The sequence below is a fragment of the Myotis lucifugus genome, unplaced genomic scaffold (genome assembly GCF_000147115.1).
Source record: "Myotis lucifugus unplaced genomic scaffold, Myoluc2.0 scaffold_115, whole genome shotgun sequence".
NCBI lineage: Eukaryota > Metazoa > Chordata > Mammalia > Chiroptera > Vespertilionidae > Myotis > Myotis lucifugus.
Window position 1 is genome coordinate 1,959,223 of NW_005871163.1, and position 20,295 is coordinate 1,979,517.

Consider the following 20,295-nt stretch of genomic DNA (forward strand, 5'->3'; position numbering starts at 1 on the left):
GAAAAGCGGAGGCGGCGGCCACTCCGGCTCGGCTCCGGTTCGCAGTGTCTTCCCGGCGCACCCCTTCCCGCTTCCGCAATTGCAAACTTGATGTGACCCGGCCCGACGCGGCGGGCGCCCCTCTCATCGCCCCGCGCGCCCCCAACGCACCCCGCCCCGCACCCCCGGAGCGCACCGCTCACCGCGCCCCCTCCCACCTCCTCGCCGGGGCCGGCGCGCTCTCGCCCTCCGCGTTCCCTTCCTCTCGTCACCCCTCCCACCCCCCCGCACCATGAGCAACCTGAAGCCGGACGACGAGCACAGCACCGGCACCGGCACGGGCTCGGGCTCCGGCGGCACCCTGGAGGAGGAGGTGGGTCTGCGCCCCGGGACTGGTCGGGTGAAGTGCGCGCGGAGGTGGGCGGGAGAGAGGGCGCGCCGGGCCGGTCCGGCCATCGCTCCCGGAGCCTTCCCGCCGCTGCCCTTCGACCGGGGAGGAGCAGCCCGTGTCCGGCGGGCGGGGGCGCACGGCCTGGACTGCCCCGCCGGGCGGGCATTGTCTCCCCCCCCTCCCGGGCTTGGGGCGGGCCGTGCGCCGGCCGCGGTCCGTGCGTCCCGCGGTGGGCGAGCGGCACCACGGCCGCCCCACGCCTCCTGCCCGCGCGTCCCTCGTCCTCCGCTCTCGGCCCGACTGGCTGCTCTCCTCCCGGCGCCTCCCCGCATGGCCGGGACTCCCACCTCGGCTGGAGGGAACTGAGCGGGATTAGCGCGGCGGGCGGGCGGCACCGTCCCGTGCCCTCTCCACCCTGACCCCTCCCCGTGACCTTGGAGGCCCGGGGCAGCCGCCGGCACCGTGGTTCACTAGAGCTGGTGGTGGTGGCGGCGGGTGCACGGGCTTCCCTCACAGCCCCAGAACCGGGCTCTGGCGAAGAGGTCAGCGGCAGTTAATTAGAGTTGGGAAGGCGATGCCTAAAGACACTTCCCAGTTCGCCTCCCTCGGTTTTGCCCAGGCAGCCAAGCTAGGACCCTAGAGCTGGCCTGGATGGATTCCGAAAGCAGAGGCGACGTTATCTGGTCCGCCAGCCATGTGCTAAGACTTGGGAGTATGAGGTGGCTTCGTGGAACCTCCAGCAGCTGGGTGGTTAATGGGATGGTGAAATCAGGGAGGATGTGGGGGGTGCGGTGGTGGATTTGGCTATCAGTGGATGGAGACCAGGAGCTGGGCCGCAAAGACAAAAACTGGTGTGGAAAGGGGACAGGGTTTGCAGCTCCCTTGAAGGGCCTGGGCCTCTGCTGTGTCACTCCAGGGCTGAGCGACCCTTCCTGCCCCACCCTGTCATGCTCTTGCCCAGGAAACCAAGGACCAGTTATCCATCCTGAGCTCCCTTCCCCTTGGTCTGGGGGAGAAACCGCAGAGCCCCTTGGTGGGGGTTGGTGTTGCTACCCCCTCCATTCCGGTGATGTCGCCGCTGGCCTGGCCGTGCTATAGGTTTGGTGCAGAATGGCGGCCACAGCCCCACTGCTGGGCTGGGCTCCTCAAAGTGGGAGGGATGGTGGGAGGGTCACACTGCCGGCTCCCACTCTTAGCAACTCAGAGCCTGCTGCCAGCCCCAGTCCACCAATGGCATGACATCTCGAGAATCTAGGTCTAAATTCTGCTTTTTTGGGGGGGTTGGGGGGGAGCGGGATACACAACTCTTCACTCAGTGTGGCAAGGGAGGCCCTGACATCGGTCCACTAGTGTGGTGTGGGCTCTAGTGTGGTGGGGTTGTTTTGGCTCCTGAAGGTCTTGTCCTCCGTGGATCTTGATGCCCACAGGTCTTGGCGTTTTGGACCTTAACCCCATCCTGGCTCCACCTGGTTGTTCAGAATCTCCCCCTTAGAGTTGGGGGAGGGTGACAGGGTTGCTGGTGTGGGGGGCCTCTGCTTGGCCTTCCGGTGGGCTGAAATTGAGGGAGAAAAGCTGTCTCCTACAAAGCTGGACAAGGACCCAGAATGCCACTTCTGCTAGAGGGTTGACTTAAGCAGGGACCTCACGCTGCCCAAGAGGCTGGGCTAGTCCTCAGACCTACCGCTTTGAGGTGGGAAGGGTGAACCATGTGGCCAGGCTAGTCTTGGAGAAAACATTTCAGGTCCTGGTCACTTTTTCTAAGTGCTTTTTCTGAGAGAGAGGGCAGAATCCTCAAGAAGTGGAATCCTTGCTATTCCTTGGGGGTGGAGGTGGCCACAGCACTGTAAGAGTTCAGGGAGTCAGTGCAGCTGGTATTGGTGGAGGGCCCTGTTTAAAGATCTAAAACTGAGGGCTCTGGGGATCTCCTGGAGCCCAGTGTCTGCCTGGTCAGGTAAGCACAAGGATTGGCCCCCTTCCCTGATTAGCCTTCTGAACAGTGAGTAGGCGAAGAGCTTTCTTGCTGGGGTTCCATCTTAGCTTGGTGGGTTGAGCTGGAACTGGACTCCTTCCCTTTAGCTTAGATGCCCCCTAGGTGGTTAGTTCTGCTACCCCTAAGAGCGACCCCCTAGGGAATCTGCATTAGCAGTAGGGTTTACTCTCATGGCTGACCTAGGCTGGCTCTTCCCAGCTGACTATGGAGGTTAACTAAAGCAACCCTAGGAAATCGAGGAATCCTACTTGGCCCACATAAGACCTCAATTCCTAAAGGTGTTAGATCACTGGAGAAGGGTGTATTTTCATGGTTCCAGGATGGGTTTCAGTGGGGCTGCTCATCTTGGTGTAGCCTTGACTCTTGGACAACTGGTTTGTCTTTATAGCCTGGGCTCTCCCTGGTTGCCCACCTTACCCATGGGGGCTTCATCCATATCATAAATATTAGGTTCCTTCTCTGGACTAGGGTCAGGAATATAGATGAAAGATCACAGACTGGGGAGTGAGAAGGATTTGCCAGGAAGCGACGGAGTGTTGAATACAATGGTAGATAAAATAAGGGGATATCAGCAAGTGATAGGGGGGTGCCACTGAGAAGTTACGAGGTCTGCCCTCCCTGAGATGTGGCTGAGTAGGAGGTTGTTAGACCAGTGAGGGTGGGAAAGGCATTCCAAAAAGAGAGAATCCTCCTATATAATAAAAGCCTAATATGCATTGTCCCCTCGGGCGGTCCCCTGACTATGACGTGCGCTGACCACCAGGGGACGGTGCGGAACATGGTGGGCGTAGGTGACGTGGTGCTGGCAGGGGGTGGCAGTGGAGGTGCTGCCAGCCCTGATGGGCCCCGTCGAGAGCGGGATCGAGGCGGGATGGTGGAGCAGGAGAGTGGGTGGCGCCAGGCCAAGGCGGGTGCAAGCAGGGCCTGATCGCCCTGCTGATCGCCCCACAGACAGCAACCAGTGGCGGGTGGTGGGGCCGCTGCCCAGCTCCCAGGCACTGAGGGAGCCAGGTTGGGGGCCCAGCCCCAACTGATAGCCCCGCAGACTGCGACCAGCTGTGGCGGTCGGGGGTAGGGAGGGGGGTCCTTGGCCCCAATCGGTTGCCCCACAGGTGGGATGGTGGAGCAGGTGAGGGGGCAGCACCAGGCCAAGGCAGGGTGCCAGGCGGGGCTGTGAGGCTGGGGGCACGAGCTGGGGCCCAATCTCCACAGGCTACCCCGAAGGACCCCACCTGTGCACGAATTCATGCACCGGGCCTCTAGTAGCATGTATAAAAGTGGAGGTTGATTGTGGAACCACATGGCTTGCTTGGGTGATTACCAGAAGTTTACCATGTTACAGCATTATTGGGGGGCACATTATGCTCATGCAAGCTTCGGGGGACATTGGTATTTTTCTGCCTCTAGGGAAGGAGATGTGTTAGAAGCATTGATACCCTTTGAAAGCTCAGGAGAGCAAGGAGGACTTAAGGGGAGGGTCTGAAGGGAAAGAGCTAAGTGTCAGTCTCAATACTCTACCCCAGGCAGGTCATGCCTGGTGCCCAAGCTCTAGAAGGTGAGGTAATACAGCACATGAAGCCTGCTCGGGACTGGCTTGCAATGCTGCTCAACCTCAGACCCAAACATGTCCTGTTTTAGGGATGCTCGAGGGATGACTGGGTGGTACAGTGTTTATGGGGACGGGTGTGTGTGGTTTGTAAACATTCTGTTTTGAAAATGGAGACTTTACTTTCATAATACAAGGTAATACTAAGTTATAGTAATTAGTCATTGGGGGCCCCCTAAAGGAAGGGTAGAATTTGGAATCTTGGGTTGGGGGGGGGGATGTTTGAGTTTCCAAAAGTTAAAAGACTTTTTTGTTGTTGTTTTCTTAGTTAAAGACATTTTTATGTTAGCCTAATGGTAAACTATAGAAAGACTGATTAATGGCAGCTAAGGGGGTGACAGTTTGACTTGAGGGCCTTGGTCTCTTGCTGTCCTCTCACCCTCATCTTGTCCATTGTGTTTACTACAGCTGGGTCTGGGCCTGGTACCCCTGGGTCCATTATGTGTCCTCCAGCCAGCCACACCCCTAGCCCCTGGCAGGACGTCCAGGGTTAGCACTTTAGGTGAGTGTGAAGGAATTCTGGGTCCAGCGTGCACTTGGGCACCTCCCTGTTTTTTTTTTCTCTGCCATCAGAAGCATTTGACAGAATCTGGGACTGCTTGGTACTCTGTCTGCAGGCTTTTATTGGTTTAAGGCATCGGTTCTCAACCTGTGGGTCGTGACCCCTTTGGCAGTCGAACAACCCCTTCACAGAGGTCGCCTAAGACCATCCTGCATATCAGATATTTACATTACGATTCATAACAGTAGCAACAACATTACAGTTATGAAGTAGCAACGAAAATAATTTTATGGTTGAGTCACAACATGGAACTGTATTTATTTATATATATATATATATATATATATATATATATATATGTTTTTATTGATTTCAGAGAGGAAGGGAGAGGGAGAGAGAGATAGAAACATTAATGATGAGAGAGAATCATTGATCGGCTGCCTCCTGAACGCCCCACACTGGGGATCGAGCCTGCAACCCTAGGTATGTATGTGCCTTTGGCCAGAATTGAACCTGGGACTCTTCAGTCCGCAGGCCAACACTCTATCCATTGAGCCAAACTGGCCAGGGCTGGAACTGTATTTAAAGGGCCAGAAGGTTGAGAACCACTGGTTTAAGGGAAGGGAGGCATCTATGCATCTGGGCTTTTACCTAGAAACAGGGCCCAGGCAAGTGGATTCAGGCAGATTCCAGTAGATCAGGCTCTTCTTCCTGGGTGTTATGGATGTGTCGCCTCTGCTCAAATAACCTATGGAAGAGGCTGTTCTAATAATAGTGAGCCCGTATATGGTGTTTGTGCCAGGCATTGCTCTAAGCACTTTACCATTTGAACTCCTTCACCTCTTACCACAGCCTGTGAATTACTTACATCATCATCACCATTTCATAAACGAGGAGTAGACACAGAGGTTAGATAACTCGCATGCAGCTAGTGAGTGGGTGAGTTAGGATTTGAACCCAGCGTTACTGTTCACCACGCTATACCTGCTGTTCTGTTATTAGGGTTTTTGGCGAGACTTGGGGGCAGGGGGAGAAAAAGTCTTGCAACTAAAGCTTTGGAAGCCTGAGCTTTGGGTGATGCCAGGGTCTCAATAGAAGCTCAGAGACTGGCCGCAGGCTAGCTCCCTTTGGTCTCGTGGCATCCCAAGGTTGGGTGAGGGGAGCTGTCGGCCCTTGCAGGAGCAATGTTTTATCACAGAGATTGTTTAGAATTGCTATCTCATGATAATAAAAACCAGGCCAAGTCACTTTTATTTTTCAGTTCTCTGCAGACAGTATGCTCCCCTGTTGCCTGTACCAGGGCTGACTGTCTTCATACACCCTTGGTACTCTGTGGCTTTAGGCATCTTGACTAAAGAAACCATGCTTGCTCTAAAGTGACTACCTGTCAGTTGGGGGAGGACACACTCTTTGGGTCTCCTTATCTTCTCCTCCCCTAAACACAGACAGACAGCCTAGTTTGCCCCCCCTCCCCCCCCCCCCCCCCGTAAGAACCTGCTTCTAAATCTCATTCAGTGTTTGCACATCTGACTTATCCCCATCTTCAGTGGGCAGCTGGTGACCACTGTAAATAGAGGCAAGGCATGAACCTGCCGGATGCTGAGCCTTTTGCTCTCATGCTTTCCCCTGGACCTCCAGGCAGAACTGAGAGGTGGAGAAGAGGAGGAGCCTTCCTGCCTGCCCTGACCACTGAGCACCTGGTCAAGGGCCACCACCTCTCATTAATCAGAGCTGAAGGAGAGTGCTAGAGTTCCCCGCCAGCCCCTGACCATGGCTGCCTCAGAAGGGTCCTCACGCCCCTGGCAAAGCCGTGAGGCGGTGGCAGGGCCCGTCCGCCATGCTTCAGGAACCATGCTGCTGTGAGGCGGGAGCTGTAGACAAGAGGCTTCATGTGCCAGAACCCTGTCTGTCTGCCCAGGGACCAGCACAGGCTCCTCGGCTTTCTGCTGCTTCCTCTATTCTACCCTTGGATGGAAAGAGTAAGGTTGTCTCCAAGATGTGCCGAGGCCAGACCGGTGGCAGTTCTGGTGGGTTCTACCTTCCTGAAGACAGTCCACTGGTGGACCCATCTGTGCTGGGGGCCTCTGGAGTATCACAGGGGGTGTGTGTAGTGGGAGGGTCAGCCTAGGCCCATCTGCCATGGCCTTTAGTCATTTATGGCTGGCTGAGCAGAAGCTTGTGGCTGTCACAAGTCATCAAGGCTGCCTGCATATTGGACTCCCAGGGAGGCAGGGCAGGGCCTGACTGGGACCAGGCATGGGATACGTGTCTGCAGTATCGAGCTCCTCTTGGGAAGAGCCAACCTCCCCCTCCCAAATGGGTCTGGGCTTTTACCGGGGTGGGGGTGGGGGGTCAGGAGAGGTTACTGGAATAGCGCCTGAAGCCATTTTTGAGAACCCTTGTCGCTGTGAAGGCTGAGAAGAACTGCCCAGACTGGCCCCTGTCCTTGGTGGATAGTTGTGGTCATATCCAGGCACAGCTGGGAATGGAGGGATCCTGATGTATTTGTCACAGGTGAGCTCCGGCCAGAATGCAGCTTCCATCCCTGAACAGAGACCCTCTCTCGACAGGAGCATTACATTAGGAAACATCTCTTGTCAGGCATCATCTGCCCGAGTCAGATGATGGGCAGTGTGTTGGGCTTAGTGCTGTGTTCCCAGTACGGCCTGTTCACACTCAAATAACATCACATGGTGTAAGGGTTGGAGGTATTGATTTTGGAGCTGGGGGTGGGGTATAAGATTCCTTTAGGCCAAAGCTTTGAATCTGCGGGGTGGTGTGTGACAGTGGTGCCAAGTACAGGGGACAAGCAGTAGATCTGCATTGGCCAACTGCACAGCACCAGGAAGGATGAGGTGTATGGTGCAGAAGGGGAGGGAGCCTCACCCGTGGGCCCTCCATTCTGGAAGCCCTGTGAGTCTGCCCCTCGGAAAGCCTTGGACCCTGGCTCTGTCTGGAACCAAATGGAAAGCAGGTGCCTGGACATAGCAGCGAGTCATCTGCATGGCGCAGTTCATGCTGTTTGGTCTGGTTCCCTAGATGAGGTGTAGGCTGGTGCTCACAATAGGCTCTGACCAAGTGTGCTTCTAAGACGGTAACCCTGTTCCTGGAGCTAGAATTAGCTTGGGGTGTGAGGTCTGAAGCCTTCTTATTGAACACTATACAAGCCAGCCCAACAAAAAAAATATATACGTGCCCTCCCTTTAGAGAACTTCTTACCATCCCAGCTTAGTTCCCCACTCCTACACACACACACACACACACACACACACACACACACACAGTCCTGGACACATTGCAGGCTATAGGGAAAGACCCCCAACTTCCCAGGCAACTTGGACTTGATCCCTAGCCCTGCCACTGGCTGGCCAGGCACCTAATCCCTGAGCTGGTTTCTCCATCTATGAAATGGGCCAGTACCACGCTGCCTATCACATGGAAGGACTGCCAGGCTTACGTGCCAATGGTAAGCGTGAAAAAACTAAAAGCCATGACGTGCTGCCCAGATGGGGTCTGAGAGCCAAGCCCTGATAATGAGTGATTTGGGCTGTAATTAGCAGGGGCAAGTCCTAAGCCTGGGACTTCACGCCAGATCTGGCTGTCCGATGGCATTGTCGGCGTCCTGGCCCAGAGCTCCTTGGAGGAAACGAGGGAGCACTGGGGCTCTGGGAGTGTGTGCGTCTGGGTTCCCATTCACTGTCTGGCTGTATCTGCTTGCTCTTTAGTCCTATGCTGTGTTCAGCCCTTATAAGTCCTGGATCTGCGGGCCATGTCGCCACATTCCATCCACCTCTCGTCAAGTGGCCTCGCTCAGAGGGACTTCTTTCCCTCGGGAGGGGTAGGAGCGATCTGCCGGTGCCAAGCTTAAGCGTGGAACCCAAGCAGAACCCAGCCCCCACCCTACCCCCTTCACACACACACACACACACACACACACACACACACACACAAGAAAAATCCTGGCCACAAGATCTCCGCTTGGGAGGGTGTGACTGCTCTGAGCTTTCTGTTAGGCAACCCCAATATTACTCCAGCAGGGACCCCTCTCAAACCCTCAGGCTCAACTTGGCCAGGGCCTGGCTTCTGACTTCTGCTCTCCTACCCTCTCCTTCTCTAGCCCCTTCATCACCACTTCCTTTGTTTCCTTGTGGACAGAAGGAACGTGTTTAAACTCTGAGCCAATGGAGGACACCTGCTTCCCTGGTGTCTTAGAAGGCGGAGTGTGAAGGACCTAAGGCTAGTCCACCCCTCTCCTTTGTTGCCCAGGCCGTGAGGAAGGCCTGACTGGCGGGGCTGGGACTCCAACCCAAGCTCCCTGACAGTTGGTTTGAGGCTGTTTTTCTTTTGTGTGCATGTCTGGTCAGCAGTTGTTTGCTGAGCAGGAGGCTGAACCTGAGTCCCCTGTCTTGGTTCTCAGTGGGGTCTCTTTCCCTTGGCGAAGCCAGAGCTGGGTGTGATGATGGCCAGTACAAGTTCAAAAAGGATCTTCACTGCCTTTATATCAGGAAAGCTGTAATCTGTATATAGTGCAGGCTGCAGCCCATAAACCCCTGTGAACTGGCTGGCGGGGGCGGGGTGGCCTGGTTGAGGCTTCCTGGAGCTGCGAGAGCCCAGCTGTCCTGTCCAAGGTGTTCGAGGGGCTTCCCACCCCCACTTCCCCTAGTGAATGGGGCACCAGGCTATACTCAGTGGCTGGGAGTTGGCCGTCTGGCAGTTTTCCCCTTGACCTCCCTCTCATTCACTCTGTTCGGATTAACCGTGGGATCATCCACTGGGACCCCCAATCAGCCTTCTGCGAGGAGCTGTTTCTGCCCTCTTCACTCGGAAGCTGAAGGCCATCTACCTATTCCTGGGTGCCCACGGCTGACCCCACTGGGCTCTGAGTGGGTGGGTGGTGTGAAATCATCGTGTGCAGAAGAGCTTTGACTCGTGAGCACCTGGGGACACTGGGTCTGCTTCTGATGTGCTCGGTGACCGTGAGCAGCTCCTGGACCCCAGGGCCTTGGCTTCCTCCTCTAAAAAGAAGGTTTCTTCCAGCTCACATATTCAGCATTTCAGTGGCTGCTGAGGGCTGGGAGCTGGGGAAGGATGTGGGAGGGGCTTAGGAGAGGCTTGTTTTTCCCTTTTTGGATTCCACCCCCCTTCCCGAAGTGGTGTTTTCCATCCAGATGACACCGGGAGAGCTCCTCAGCAGCCAGTAGGCGGGGATTCAGAGCAAGCGCATTGCTTGAACATTTTGATGGAGTGGACAGAACAGTTTTTCCTTCCCGGGCTGAATTCTAACTTTCAGAGGTGCTAAGGGATTGCTGCAAAGAATCAATGTTCAAATACCGTCTTTATTTCTTTGGTAGAATGTTTCTATGGCCGGAGTCGAGTTTCCCGAGTGTGTCTTTCCCTGAACCCCAGCCGGTGGGGCAAGGATTTGGCTAGAGGGCAGGAGTCTGTCTTCCAGAGGAGGGCGCTCCTGGTGGAGCTGTGGCATTTATTTGGGAGTCGGGTGGGGGAAGCGTGGGCAGTGGCCCTGATGTTTTCCTGCCTCAGCATCCTCTGTGGAGAAAGGTTTGCCCTCCAGGCAGGTGGACCTGAAGTCCAGGCTGCCATCTTGGAGAGTTACCAGGCCATGGTGCCCTTCAGAGTCAAAAGATAAGAGGGGCATACCCAGGGGCATACCACTGGTTTCGAAAGCCGTGTCTGACCTTCCCATCTCTAATCAAAGCTGGACTGGGGGAGCCTCTGGCCACAATACCCTACTGCCGCCCTTCACTGGGACGTTGAGTATTTAATGCCGAGTATGAAGGAGTCTTTTGTGTCCAGAGGTTGGGACACGTTAGAGCTACTGAGCCCTCAGCATCAGGCATGTCCTTCCCCTTGCAGAGGAGGGCACACATCTGGTAAGAGCAGAGTGGCCAGACCCTTGCCTGGCCTCTGGCTGAGTGGGAGAGCTCTGAGGCCCCCACTGACCCCAGTCCCGTTCCACACAGGGGCTTTCTGTGTAGAACACCCATCTCCTCTTGCTCCCCTGCCAGCCCCTTCCCTTAATTCCTGCAGGGTCCCCTGTGAGCTTGGCCCGAGACCTGAGCAGCCCACTGTCGAGGAAGCTGGCCTGGCCTGGGGACACCTGAGTGACAGGTCTGCCCATCAGAGTGTGCAGAGGCCAGAGAGCTGTCCCCCTGGGCAGAGCGAAATGGATCGAAGTCCTGTCTGGAAGCTTTGCCCACAGAAGCTTGACTGTGCTGCCTTGGGTGTGTTATCATCTTGCTCCTGAAGGCTTCGGTTTCATTTCATTTTTATCTGAAGATCTTTAAACAGGTTTCAGTTTGTCTGATAGAAGAACACCACTGACACATAGATATGAATGAGTTTATCAGAGCTCCTTCTTCCTACTTCTCTTCCCTGCAAAACACTAAGCTGTCCCTCTGGGCTGGAGAGAGCTGCCGAGAGGAGAGGAAAACCTAGGTGGTGACCTGCTTTCCCCTGCCTGTCACGAAGGAGAGGACTGGGCACCCCGGGAGCCTGGGTCCTCTGTCTTGCTGGGCTTAGAAAGAGCAGTTGAGAGGCTCCTTATGGGAGGGGACATCCCGATCCCAGGGGCCTCAAGAACAAGGCTGAGGATGGGGGACCACCCTTTCCTGTGCCTCTCAGGTAGTGCCCTTTTGCCCCTCCCTGAAGCACTGGGGGTAGGATTCAGGGGCCACCGGTAGAGGAGGTGAGGAGCGGTCAAGAGGTGAACCCTTAGGGAACCCTTAGGCACCCCAGATCCAGCACCAGCTGGAGGGAAAGAGCCCAGGAACCCACAGCAGAGACCTACCAGCCCCAGGAAGTCTGCTAACCAGTGATAGCCTGTGGGCTTACCCAAGGGGCTGGACTCCCCTGCCCCCTCGCTCCCAGCAACTTCAGAGGAAGATGGGCAGCAGGACTTGCAGAAGGAAAGAGCTGCCTCGGGAGCCCCCAAAGCCTTGCTGGACAGGGACCCAGGTGTGCCAAAAGGCCAGTTGGCTCCCCTCAGTGGGCCTGGTGCTGGCTGGGACCTCCAGCAAGGTTGAGTCTGCTCCCGACCGCCATGAGGGCCACACAGCCGTGCCTGCGGTGTCCTGTGTCTCGGGACACCTCTCTGGCCAAGTTCTTTGTCCGGGTGAAATGTGGTGCCTCCAGTGGGTTCCGTCTGAGGAGCTGTTCCTCAGCAAGTTTCTCCTTTCACTGACTTCTAAGGATTCTCCATTTCTCCCCCAGTCCTCGCTCTACCCCAGGGGTCCTCAAACTTTTTAAACGGGGCCAGTTCACTGTCCCTCAGACCGTTGGAGGGCCGGACTATAGTTTAAAAAAAACTATGAACAAATTCCTATGCACACTGCACATATCTTATTTTGAAGTAAAAAAACCAAACGGAAACAAATACAATATTTGTATTTGCATGTGGCCCGCGGGCCGTAGTTTGAGGACCCCTGCTACCCCATCCCAAACATATCTCCTTGTGCTTAGGACATGGCTGTGGTCTGGCACTGTCTGCTCATATCTGCCACTAAAGATGACCATTTTTAAAAATATATATTTTTTTATTGATTTCAGAGAGAAAAGAAGAGGGAGAGAGAGATAGAAACATCAGTGATGAGAGAGAATCATTGATTGGCTGCCTTCTGCAGGCCCCCCACTGGGGATCGAGCCCACAACCCCAGGCATGTGCCCTGAGCGGAAATTGAGCCGTGACCTCCTGGTTTATAGATTGACTCTCAACCACTGAGCCACCCTGGCCAGGCGAAGATGGCCATTTGAAAAGGGCTGTGGTTGCTTTCCCTGTTTCAGGATGGAAAGGATATGATCCCGTGGGTTGTGTGGGCACTTCTGGAGAAGGGCTGAGGTCCAGAAGGAGAAGGGCCAGGTAAACGAGTGTGGTGACTTCTAGTACCTGGGATTGTGGGAACCGTCCCTTATGCTCCCTTCAAATTCTGAAAACACTTTTGTGTTGAATTCTTTTTTTTTTTTAATATATTTTTATTGATTTCAGAGAGGAAGGGAGAGGGTTAGAGAGATAGAAACATCAATGATGAGAGAGAATCATTGATTGGCTGCCTCCTGTATGCCCCCAACTGGGGATTGAGCCCACAACCTGGGCATGTGCCCTTGACTGGAATCGAACCTGGGACCCTTCAGTCCTCAGTCCGACGCTCTATCCACTGAGCCAAACCAGCCAGGGCTGTGTTGAATTCTTATAATAAATTTGTGGAATAGGCAGGACATGGGCTCTCTGGTTGGTCTTTTCATCTTGGCATCAATCAGCTGTTGGTGTCTGCACCCACCTCATGATGAACATTGAGCCCTGTGAGGCTGGCACCAGCAAGTGGCATGGGACTGGTCTCCAAGGCTGGCCTGGGACACTAGTCGACCAGGCCTTGGAGAAGTAACTGCATGTCTCTGTCCCAGCCGTCCCTAAAGGATCCTGACTGTGCAGTCACCTTGCTTTGTTACCTTCCTTTTCTGAGCCTCAGTTTCCTCATCTGTAAAATGAGGGTGTTGTAGTTCATCTCCATTGTGCCTTCACCTCAAATATTACCTCCCTGGGAAAGAGGAAGAGGAGCCAGTGACCACCTAAGATCGTCTCACCCATGTTGCCAGCTCACCCATGTTGCCAGCTCCAGCAGACCCGACCCCGCCTCACTAGGCACTTATAAGTAAAAGGCTTGGGGTACCTGATAGGTGAGGTGAATGTGCAGTTCGTTGAGCCTCCCAAGTGCCAGACATGGAGTGAGGCGAACTGTTCATCCTGGAGGTAGGTGGTATCCGTGTTGTACAGCTTTGGAGGCAGGAGGCATCTTCCCCGAGCCAAGCCTTAAGCTGGGGTGCAAACAGCGGCCTAACTGAAGCCTGTTGTCTTTGCCATTTATGGCATTACTCTGCCACGCTGGGCCACATCTCTCGGGCTGGGAGTTCCTTTGGAAGGACCGAGGCGCATGGAGACAGTGCAGGTGCTGAGGCCTGGCTCTGGGAACTTTGGAGGGTAGGAAAGTTTTGAGACGTGGCTCCCTTCTGTGGGGTTTTGGAGTCCAGGATAAACTCAGACGGGTGGAAACGATGTGAGGCAGGGGGTTCTGAGGGCCCCGTAGGACTTCAGAGGAAGGGAGGGGAAGTGAGGAAGTAGAGGGATGTGAGGGGTGGGTGCTCTTCAGTCAAGGAACTGGGGAGGGGTGGCCCGAGAGGCAGCACGGGCAGCTGCCTTTGGAGCGCGTGGAGCTTGCCGGGGACCCGGAGGAGATGGGCTGTGGCAGGACCAGAGGGAGTTGAAGCCGAAAGGCAGAGGCGTGGTGGGCTCTGGAACCTCTTCCCCTCTCAGCGTGGGGCTGAGCTCATGCCCCCTCGACCTTGCTTCGCCAGTTTCTTCTGCCTACTGCTCCAGCTTTGCTGTCATCCTAAACGAGTCCCCAAGGAAGAGCTTCTGAATGGATGTGTGGCAATACTTTACCTACATGAGGCTAACAAGGCCACCCCCGTGCCACTCCATCTGTCCCCACAGCCGGACGGATTGCTGGTGGCACCGAAGACTGAGTCAGGGTGCCTGGGTGAACTAAGCTGCATGAGGCCCTTTGGGCCTCAGTTTCCCTGCCTGCACAGAGGGTAGTCAGGGAGCCCGTCGTCTGCTGGGGTGACTAAGATCAAGTAAGAACCTGAGAGAATAGTCAGGCCAGGCTTCCTGTGACCTAACCTCCCAGACTTGGATATCCCAGCAAAGGGTCTGTGGCCTGGCAGACAGGGACCCGCCACCACGCCCGTAGCTGCCTTGGCCTCCTTTTGTTTCTGAGAGGTGGCCAGGGACAGGACGGGAGCGATACTGTGGCCTTGTGAACACTTCAGAACCTAAATGATGGAAACCAGAAGAAAAAGGCTGGAAACATCCGGCCCAGAGGGAAGGCTGGAAACCAGGATCTGAGCTGGGAAGGAGGGAAAGATCCCTCCTCCTCCCCTCCCCCACCCAGCAGGAAGCTTGGTGCTGAGAACTTGCTATTTAAGGGGGCCTCTGGGGAGGTCTGGCCAGAAAGGAGCCATTTGAGGAAGGGTTTAAAATTAGCCGGGGTGAAATGGGTGGCCCCTGGGGAGAACGGAGGCAGAGGTTTCTGTGGGGTGGCTCTGGTTCTGCATCTTTGACCCAAACCAAGTCCCCTCCATCCCAGGGAGGGGGAGAAGCAGGGTCCTGCCTGGGTGCTCAAGTCCTGGCACCCAGAAGCAAGCATCACCTCTATCTGCCCAGGTGGGTTCCGGGTCTGCTGCCTTTAAAGAAAAGCTGGTGACCCCAGCAGGTCACTCTCCTTTGGGGGTTACAGGGAGGTTAAAGGCCCTCCCACCAAAGGGCAGCGTATAGAGGAGGGTGCCCTCCGGAGCCCACCCGGGAGCCTCGGCTGTCCAGTTTCTCCCAGGTGCTTCTGGGAGCAGGGCAGCACTTGAGCACCGTGCAGACGGGGACACAGCTGCGGGCTGTGACGTGTACAGAACCTTCCCCCAGGCCTGGGAGCAGAGGCATATCTGGTTCGGGAAAGGCATGACCGAAAGGAACAATGTGCTCTAAATGGCAAGGGTATGCTTCTTGGCAAAAAACTCATGTGAGTGAAGAAACGTGTCCTTACCCATTTGTTATCAGGCATGGGCTGGGGCTGGTGACACTGGCTACCAGCAGCTATCCATGCTGGGTCCGTAGTCACTCCTGGCTCTGTTGAGGATGTGCGTGTGCGTGCGTGTGTGTGTGTTGGGTGTAACTTTGCCTGGCTGCCCCAGGTTCCTGATTCAATCCATTGTCTCTAACAAGGCTGTTGGCTGGGTCCCACAGGCTATCATGCCGTTCAGGAAGTTGGGTTTGGCTGGAGTCACAGGATAGAAATCTGGTGTCTAGACCTGGCTTCAACACCAACTTGTCACCATGGTGAGGGCAAGCCTTGTAACTCACAGCATCATCTGCCTCATTTGAAGCTGGCAAGATCCTACTCATTCTTCAAAACCCAGCATAATTGTTCCATCCCTGACTCCTAACCCCCGGTCTCTGATTCAGTAAACATTTAGTACCAGCACCATAGTAGGAGCTGGACATAGAGGCGAGAAAACAACACATCCCTGCCATTAAAGAGCTTACATCTAGCATCAGGAGCAGTGCCCAGGGGATGGATGTGACAGTCGTGGGCCCTCTGCTGAAGTCATCCCAGGGTGTAGCATAGGACTTAGGTTCCATTTACATCTTTGCCTCTCCCCTGGACCAGATGGAACCTCTCAACCTGGGTCTATGGGTATCTGCTACAAAATATATACATTTTAACTTGTGCATTTGTGGTGGGGGGGGGGGGTAAGATACATAGTTTGCTTAGGAGGTCAGAGGGGCCCTTGATCTGAAAAGGGATCCGTGATCTGTGTGCTTATTAAATAGGGCGTTCTCTTCTTGCAGCTGTTCGACAGCAGACAGTCTTGCACAGAGGTGCTCAGCAGGTGCTTGTTGAGTGACACCTGCAGGATGAACCTAGAGAAAGAAAAGTGTACAGGAAGGGCTTTGAAAAGTTAAATGCTTGTGCCCTGGCTGGTGGCACAATGGTTAGAGCATCTGCTCACACACTGAAGGGTCTCGGCTTTGATTCCTGGTCAAGGGCACATACCTGATTGTAGGTGTGATACCTGGCCCCAGTCAGGGTATCACCTCTCTCTCTCACACACATCTCTATTCTCTCCATTTCCTTCTCTCCCTCTCTTCCCCCACTCCCTTCCACTCTCTCTAAAAATCAGCCCTAGCCATTTGGCTCAGTGGATAGAGCATAGGACTATGGACTGAAGGGTCCCAGATTCAATTCCAGTCAAGGGCACATGCCTGGGTTGCAGGCTCGATCCCCAGTGGGGGGTATGCAGGAGGCAGCCAATCAATGATTCTCTCTCATCATTGATGTTTCTCTCTCTCTCTTCCTCTTCCTTCCTCTCTGAAATCAATAAAAATATATTTAAAAATAAATAAATAAATAGAAATCTAAAAATCAATGGAAAAATATTCTTGGGTGAGGATTAACAACAATAACAAAAAGTTAAATGCTAGGAACCTCTGAGTATTCATTTGTCTCAGGAAATACCAAATTCCTCCCTAAACTCTGGGAGGATTCTAGTTCCTTCTAGAAGGAAGGGCCATCATTCCTGTCCTTCTGTCTCCAGGTCCGGACACTGTTCGTCAGTGGCCTCCCTGTGGACATTAAACCCAGAGAACTCTACCTGCTCTTCAGGCCGTTCAAGGTGAGTGTGGGCCCCGCCACCCACGGGCAGAGCCTAGGATGGAGGCGAAGCGTCAGGAATGAATCGCTGACCTGGGCAGAGCATCAGAAACTGTGATCACAGACCTGTCGATTCACAGGTTGCTTTCTGTTGATCACTTAGCCCTTCCCAGCCTCTGCTTCCTCATCTGTAAAGTGGGGACATGGAGAATCTCCATAGGTTTTGCTGTAGAACTAATCTTTGAGACTCAGTGTAGCCTTTTCAGTTTGCAGAGGAGAAAACCTAACGAGGTAAGATCTGTGCGTCTGGATTACGAGCTAGTGGGGCAAATGGGCATTTATGCGTGAAGCGATGGCTACTACCACCGATGCCCACCACGTGCTACTCCGTGTGGTGCAGGATGCAGAATGGAGGGCGCCCAACAGTGGTGGAGGGCGGAGTGGGTGGCTGGGACAGCACAGCAGTGGCTCTGACCTTCCCTGTTAATGACTGCCTCTCTCTGCAGGGGTATGAAGGGTCCCTGATCAAGCTCACCTCGAGACAGGTAATTTCTCTGCAAGGTTTTTCTCCCTCCCAGCCCATCCCAACTGCTGAGCTTGGGATGAAGTCTGTGCCTTTCACTCTGTCGTGAGGGAGCTGAGACCTGCTCCCTATTCCTGTTTCTGTCCTGGGCTGATGAAACAGTGGCCTCCACAGACCCCCTCTTCTTACCAGTCAGCTCCTGGTCCTCCCTCTCTGACTCCTGGCTCGAGGCTGAGGGCCACTTGGGGTCTGGACTGAACCTTGGCAAAATGAAGTTGGAGAAGTTTCAACCTGTTCGAATCTAGAACTTCCTTGGGCACTTGATATATTGGAGTCCCCTTCCTGGGAAAACATCAGAACTTACATATATATATATATATATATATATATATATATATATATATATATATATAATTTTTTTAAAATTGATTTCAGAGGGTGAGGGAGAGAGAGAAACATCAGTGATGAGAGAGGATCAATGATCAGCTGCCTCCTGCATGCCTTACACTGGGGATCGAACCCACAACCTGGGCATGTGCCCTGACAGGGAATCGAACTGTGACCTCCTCTTTTTAGGTCAACGCTCAACCACTGAGCCATGCTGACTGGGCTGGAACTTACTCTTAATTACCTGCATGCATTAAAAAAAAAAAAAAAATTATTGGAAGGGTGATGTTGAGTGCTGTGGGAGAAAGCTCTGCTGGCATCACTTCCCACAACGTGGTACCTGGGTTGGAGACTTTTGGTGCAGAGCCTTCTGTTGTTCCAACTGAGCTTAGGGTGGAAATGGGCAAGAGTTGCTTTTTATTATTTTGGGATTTTGGTGTTTTGTTTTGTTTTTGCGGGGCAGATGGGATGTTGGGAGAGATACAAGGGTGTTCTCTCTTTTTCCTCCTAGCCTGTTGGTTTTGTGATCTTTGACAGCCGGGCAGGAGCAGAAGCAGCCAAGAATGCATTGAATGTGAGTAGATGGCGAACAGGTCTTTCTCTGACCCACAGTCCCCTCGGCATGGGGTGTCCTTGCTCTGTCTTCTGCAAACCTTCCCCCACCCCACGCCCAAGGAGAGGGCCCACAGACCTTATTTCCCAGCCGCCCTGGGGCAGCGTCCTTGGCTGTGCTGTCTTGGCCAGACGTCACTACTCACAAGGCTGGAGCAGCATGTCCTCTGTCGTGGCCCCATGTGGGCAAGTCTTTCGGGCAAGAACATTTCTGGGGCCCTTCTGTGCCCACTGCAGTGGACAGTCTGGGTTCTACAGAGTAAAGTCTTTCCCTTCCTTTCCTTCCGATGTAGGGTATTCGCTTTGATCCCGAGAACCCGCAGACCCTGAGGCTAGAGTTTGCCAAAGCCAATACCAAGATGGCCAAGAACAAGCTAATGGCTACACCAAATCCCACCAGCGCTCACCCCGCCCTCGGAGCACACTTCATCGCACGGGACCCCTGTGAGTGGCGCTCAGCTGCAGCCTGCTGCCCTGCACTAGGCCTGGGCTCCGGGCCCCCGTGGGGTTTGTACAGAGAGCAGGCATTGAGATTCTCACTGGGGGACTCTCCGCATGCACGCCCCCTTTTCCAGGAGGCTGCTTGCATCCACAGCCACCTCCGTAGGGTCTCCATGCTTCCGTCCTCCCTGCAGCCTTTGTTGGGCCTCGGACGGGCTGAGCCATCAGACTTCCCTGCAGCCTTCTCTGGTTTCTCTTGGTTGAGATGGGCGGAGGCCCGTCTGAGAGCTTCTCGAAGCAGACAAGACGCTCTCCCTGCCAGGCCAAGTTAACACGGCTTCTTTCTCTGGTCTTGAGGGGTATCTGACCTGACGGGAGCTTCTGCTTCAACCGTAGCGCTGAGTCCCCTTGTCTGCTTGGCATGAGGTGGCAGAGGGGAGTGTTCTGACGACGGGGGCTGTTGTCTCCCTTTGTAGATGACCTGATGGGGACTGCTCTGATCCCCACGTCCCCAGAGGCCTGGGCCCCCTACCCTCTGTACACCACCGAGCTGACCCCGGCTATCTCACACGCTGCGTTCACCTACCCAGCTGCCACTGCTGCTGCCGCCGCCGCCCTACATGCTCAGGTAAGCTCTCCCCCGGGGGAGAAGCAGGACGGGGGAGAGTGAAGGCTCTGAGTTGGCCAGACTTTGTACCTACCTGGCCTCTGGACCACGCATGTCTCTTGGGCTCTGACAGGGCGGGGGGAGAGGACAAGCCTGAGGCCACATTGAAGATTCGGGGCAGAGTCCTGCAGACCCAGCTGTGGCTCCACCACCCGCGGCCGGGCACTGCACTCTGCGGTGACTGAACCACGATTCAAATCCCAGCCCGAGTGTGGTCTCCGGAACCCGCTGCCCGCCTCTGCCCCCTCCTGTCTTTATGGACTTGAGAAAGCTCTTAGAGTTTGCTGTGCCTTGGTTTTTCTAGTTATCTGGGAAAGGAGAATACTATTGTGTGCCTCAGGTTGTTGTGAGAATTAAATGTCAGTTCACGAGAGGTGCTAGAACTGTACGTAGGACAAACGTCCCGAGTGCTCCGAGAGGGTTCCTGTTTCCATGGAGCCTGGATGCTCTCCCTCCCGAACCTGCGCTGGGGCAGGAGAGAGGACGCGAGCATGTCCAGGAGAGGCAGGGAGGGTAGAGCTGGCCGGGAGGGCTCTCTGCTCAGTGAGGGCCAGGTCAGGTGCTGGAGAGGCAGACAGGCAGGGGGTCCGCTACCAGCCCATTCCTGTGAGGCAGCAGCAGGAATGCCAGCTGTGTGGATGGCACTGCCAGGTGGCACAGGAGGGCGGAGGAGCAGTGGCCAGCCCACCTCGGCCTCCCATCAGTGGGAAGAGTGACCTCGCCGGGGCGTGCTGTGCTGTTGAGCAGGCGTGAGCAGAGGCTGCAGACTTGCAAGGGCAGCGGAAGGGGATGAGGAGGAAAAGGAAGTGAGAAGCCAGGAAGGCGGAGTTCACAGGAACTGGAAGCTGCAGTGGGAGGAGTCGGTGCGCTGCCCAAGGGCTAAGTTCCTGGTCATCTCCGTCCTCTGGGGGGTTCAGTGACTTCTGGGTTGCCCAGTTCCAGGGTGGAAGGTTCAGGTTCTGGGGCTAGTACCCCAACA

The 20,295-nt window shown here is 54.9% G+C and overlaps 1 protein-coding gene across 1 annotated transcript; it reads left to right on the forward strand.

Moving 5' to 3' along the window:
* The first annotated feature begins 237 nt into the window (after positions 1 to 237).
* RBPMS2 (RNA binding protein, mRNA processing factor 2) lies at positions 238 to 19,376 on the forward strand. Its single transcript, XM_014459738.2, has 6 exons — positions 238 to 352; positions 16,631 to 16,708; positions 17,193 to 17,231; positions 18,108 to 18,170; positions 18,502 to 18,652; positions 19,126 to 19,376. Exons 1-6 carry the CDS (start codon positions 272 to 274, stop codon positions 19,317 to 19,319), a joined length of 606 nt encoding a protein of 201 aa, XP_014315224.1. The 5' UTR covers positions 238 to 271; the 3' UTR covers positions 19,320 to 19,376.
* Positions 19,377 to 20,295: the final 919 nt, after the last annotated feature.

What these genes read in the sequence shown, in the direction of transcription:
- RBPMS2 (XM_014459738.2), top strand. Translation starts at nt 272, where the DNA reads ATGAGCAACCTGAAGCCGGACGACGAGCACAGCACCGGCACCGGCACG. An exon ending in TCAAGCTCACCTCGAGACAG is followed by an intron (nt 17,232 to 18,107) that starts GTAATTTCTCTG and finishes TTTTCCTCCTAG; the next exon opens with CCTGTTGGTTTTGTGATCTT. An exon ending in CTTCATCGCACGGGACCCCT is followed by an intron (nt 18,653 to 19,125) that starts GTGAGTGGCGCT and finishes CTCCCTTTGTAG; the next exon opens with ATGACCTGATGGGGACTGCT.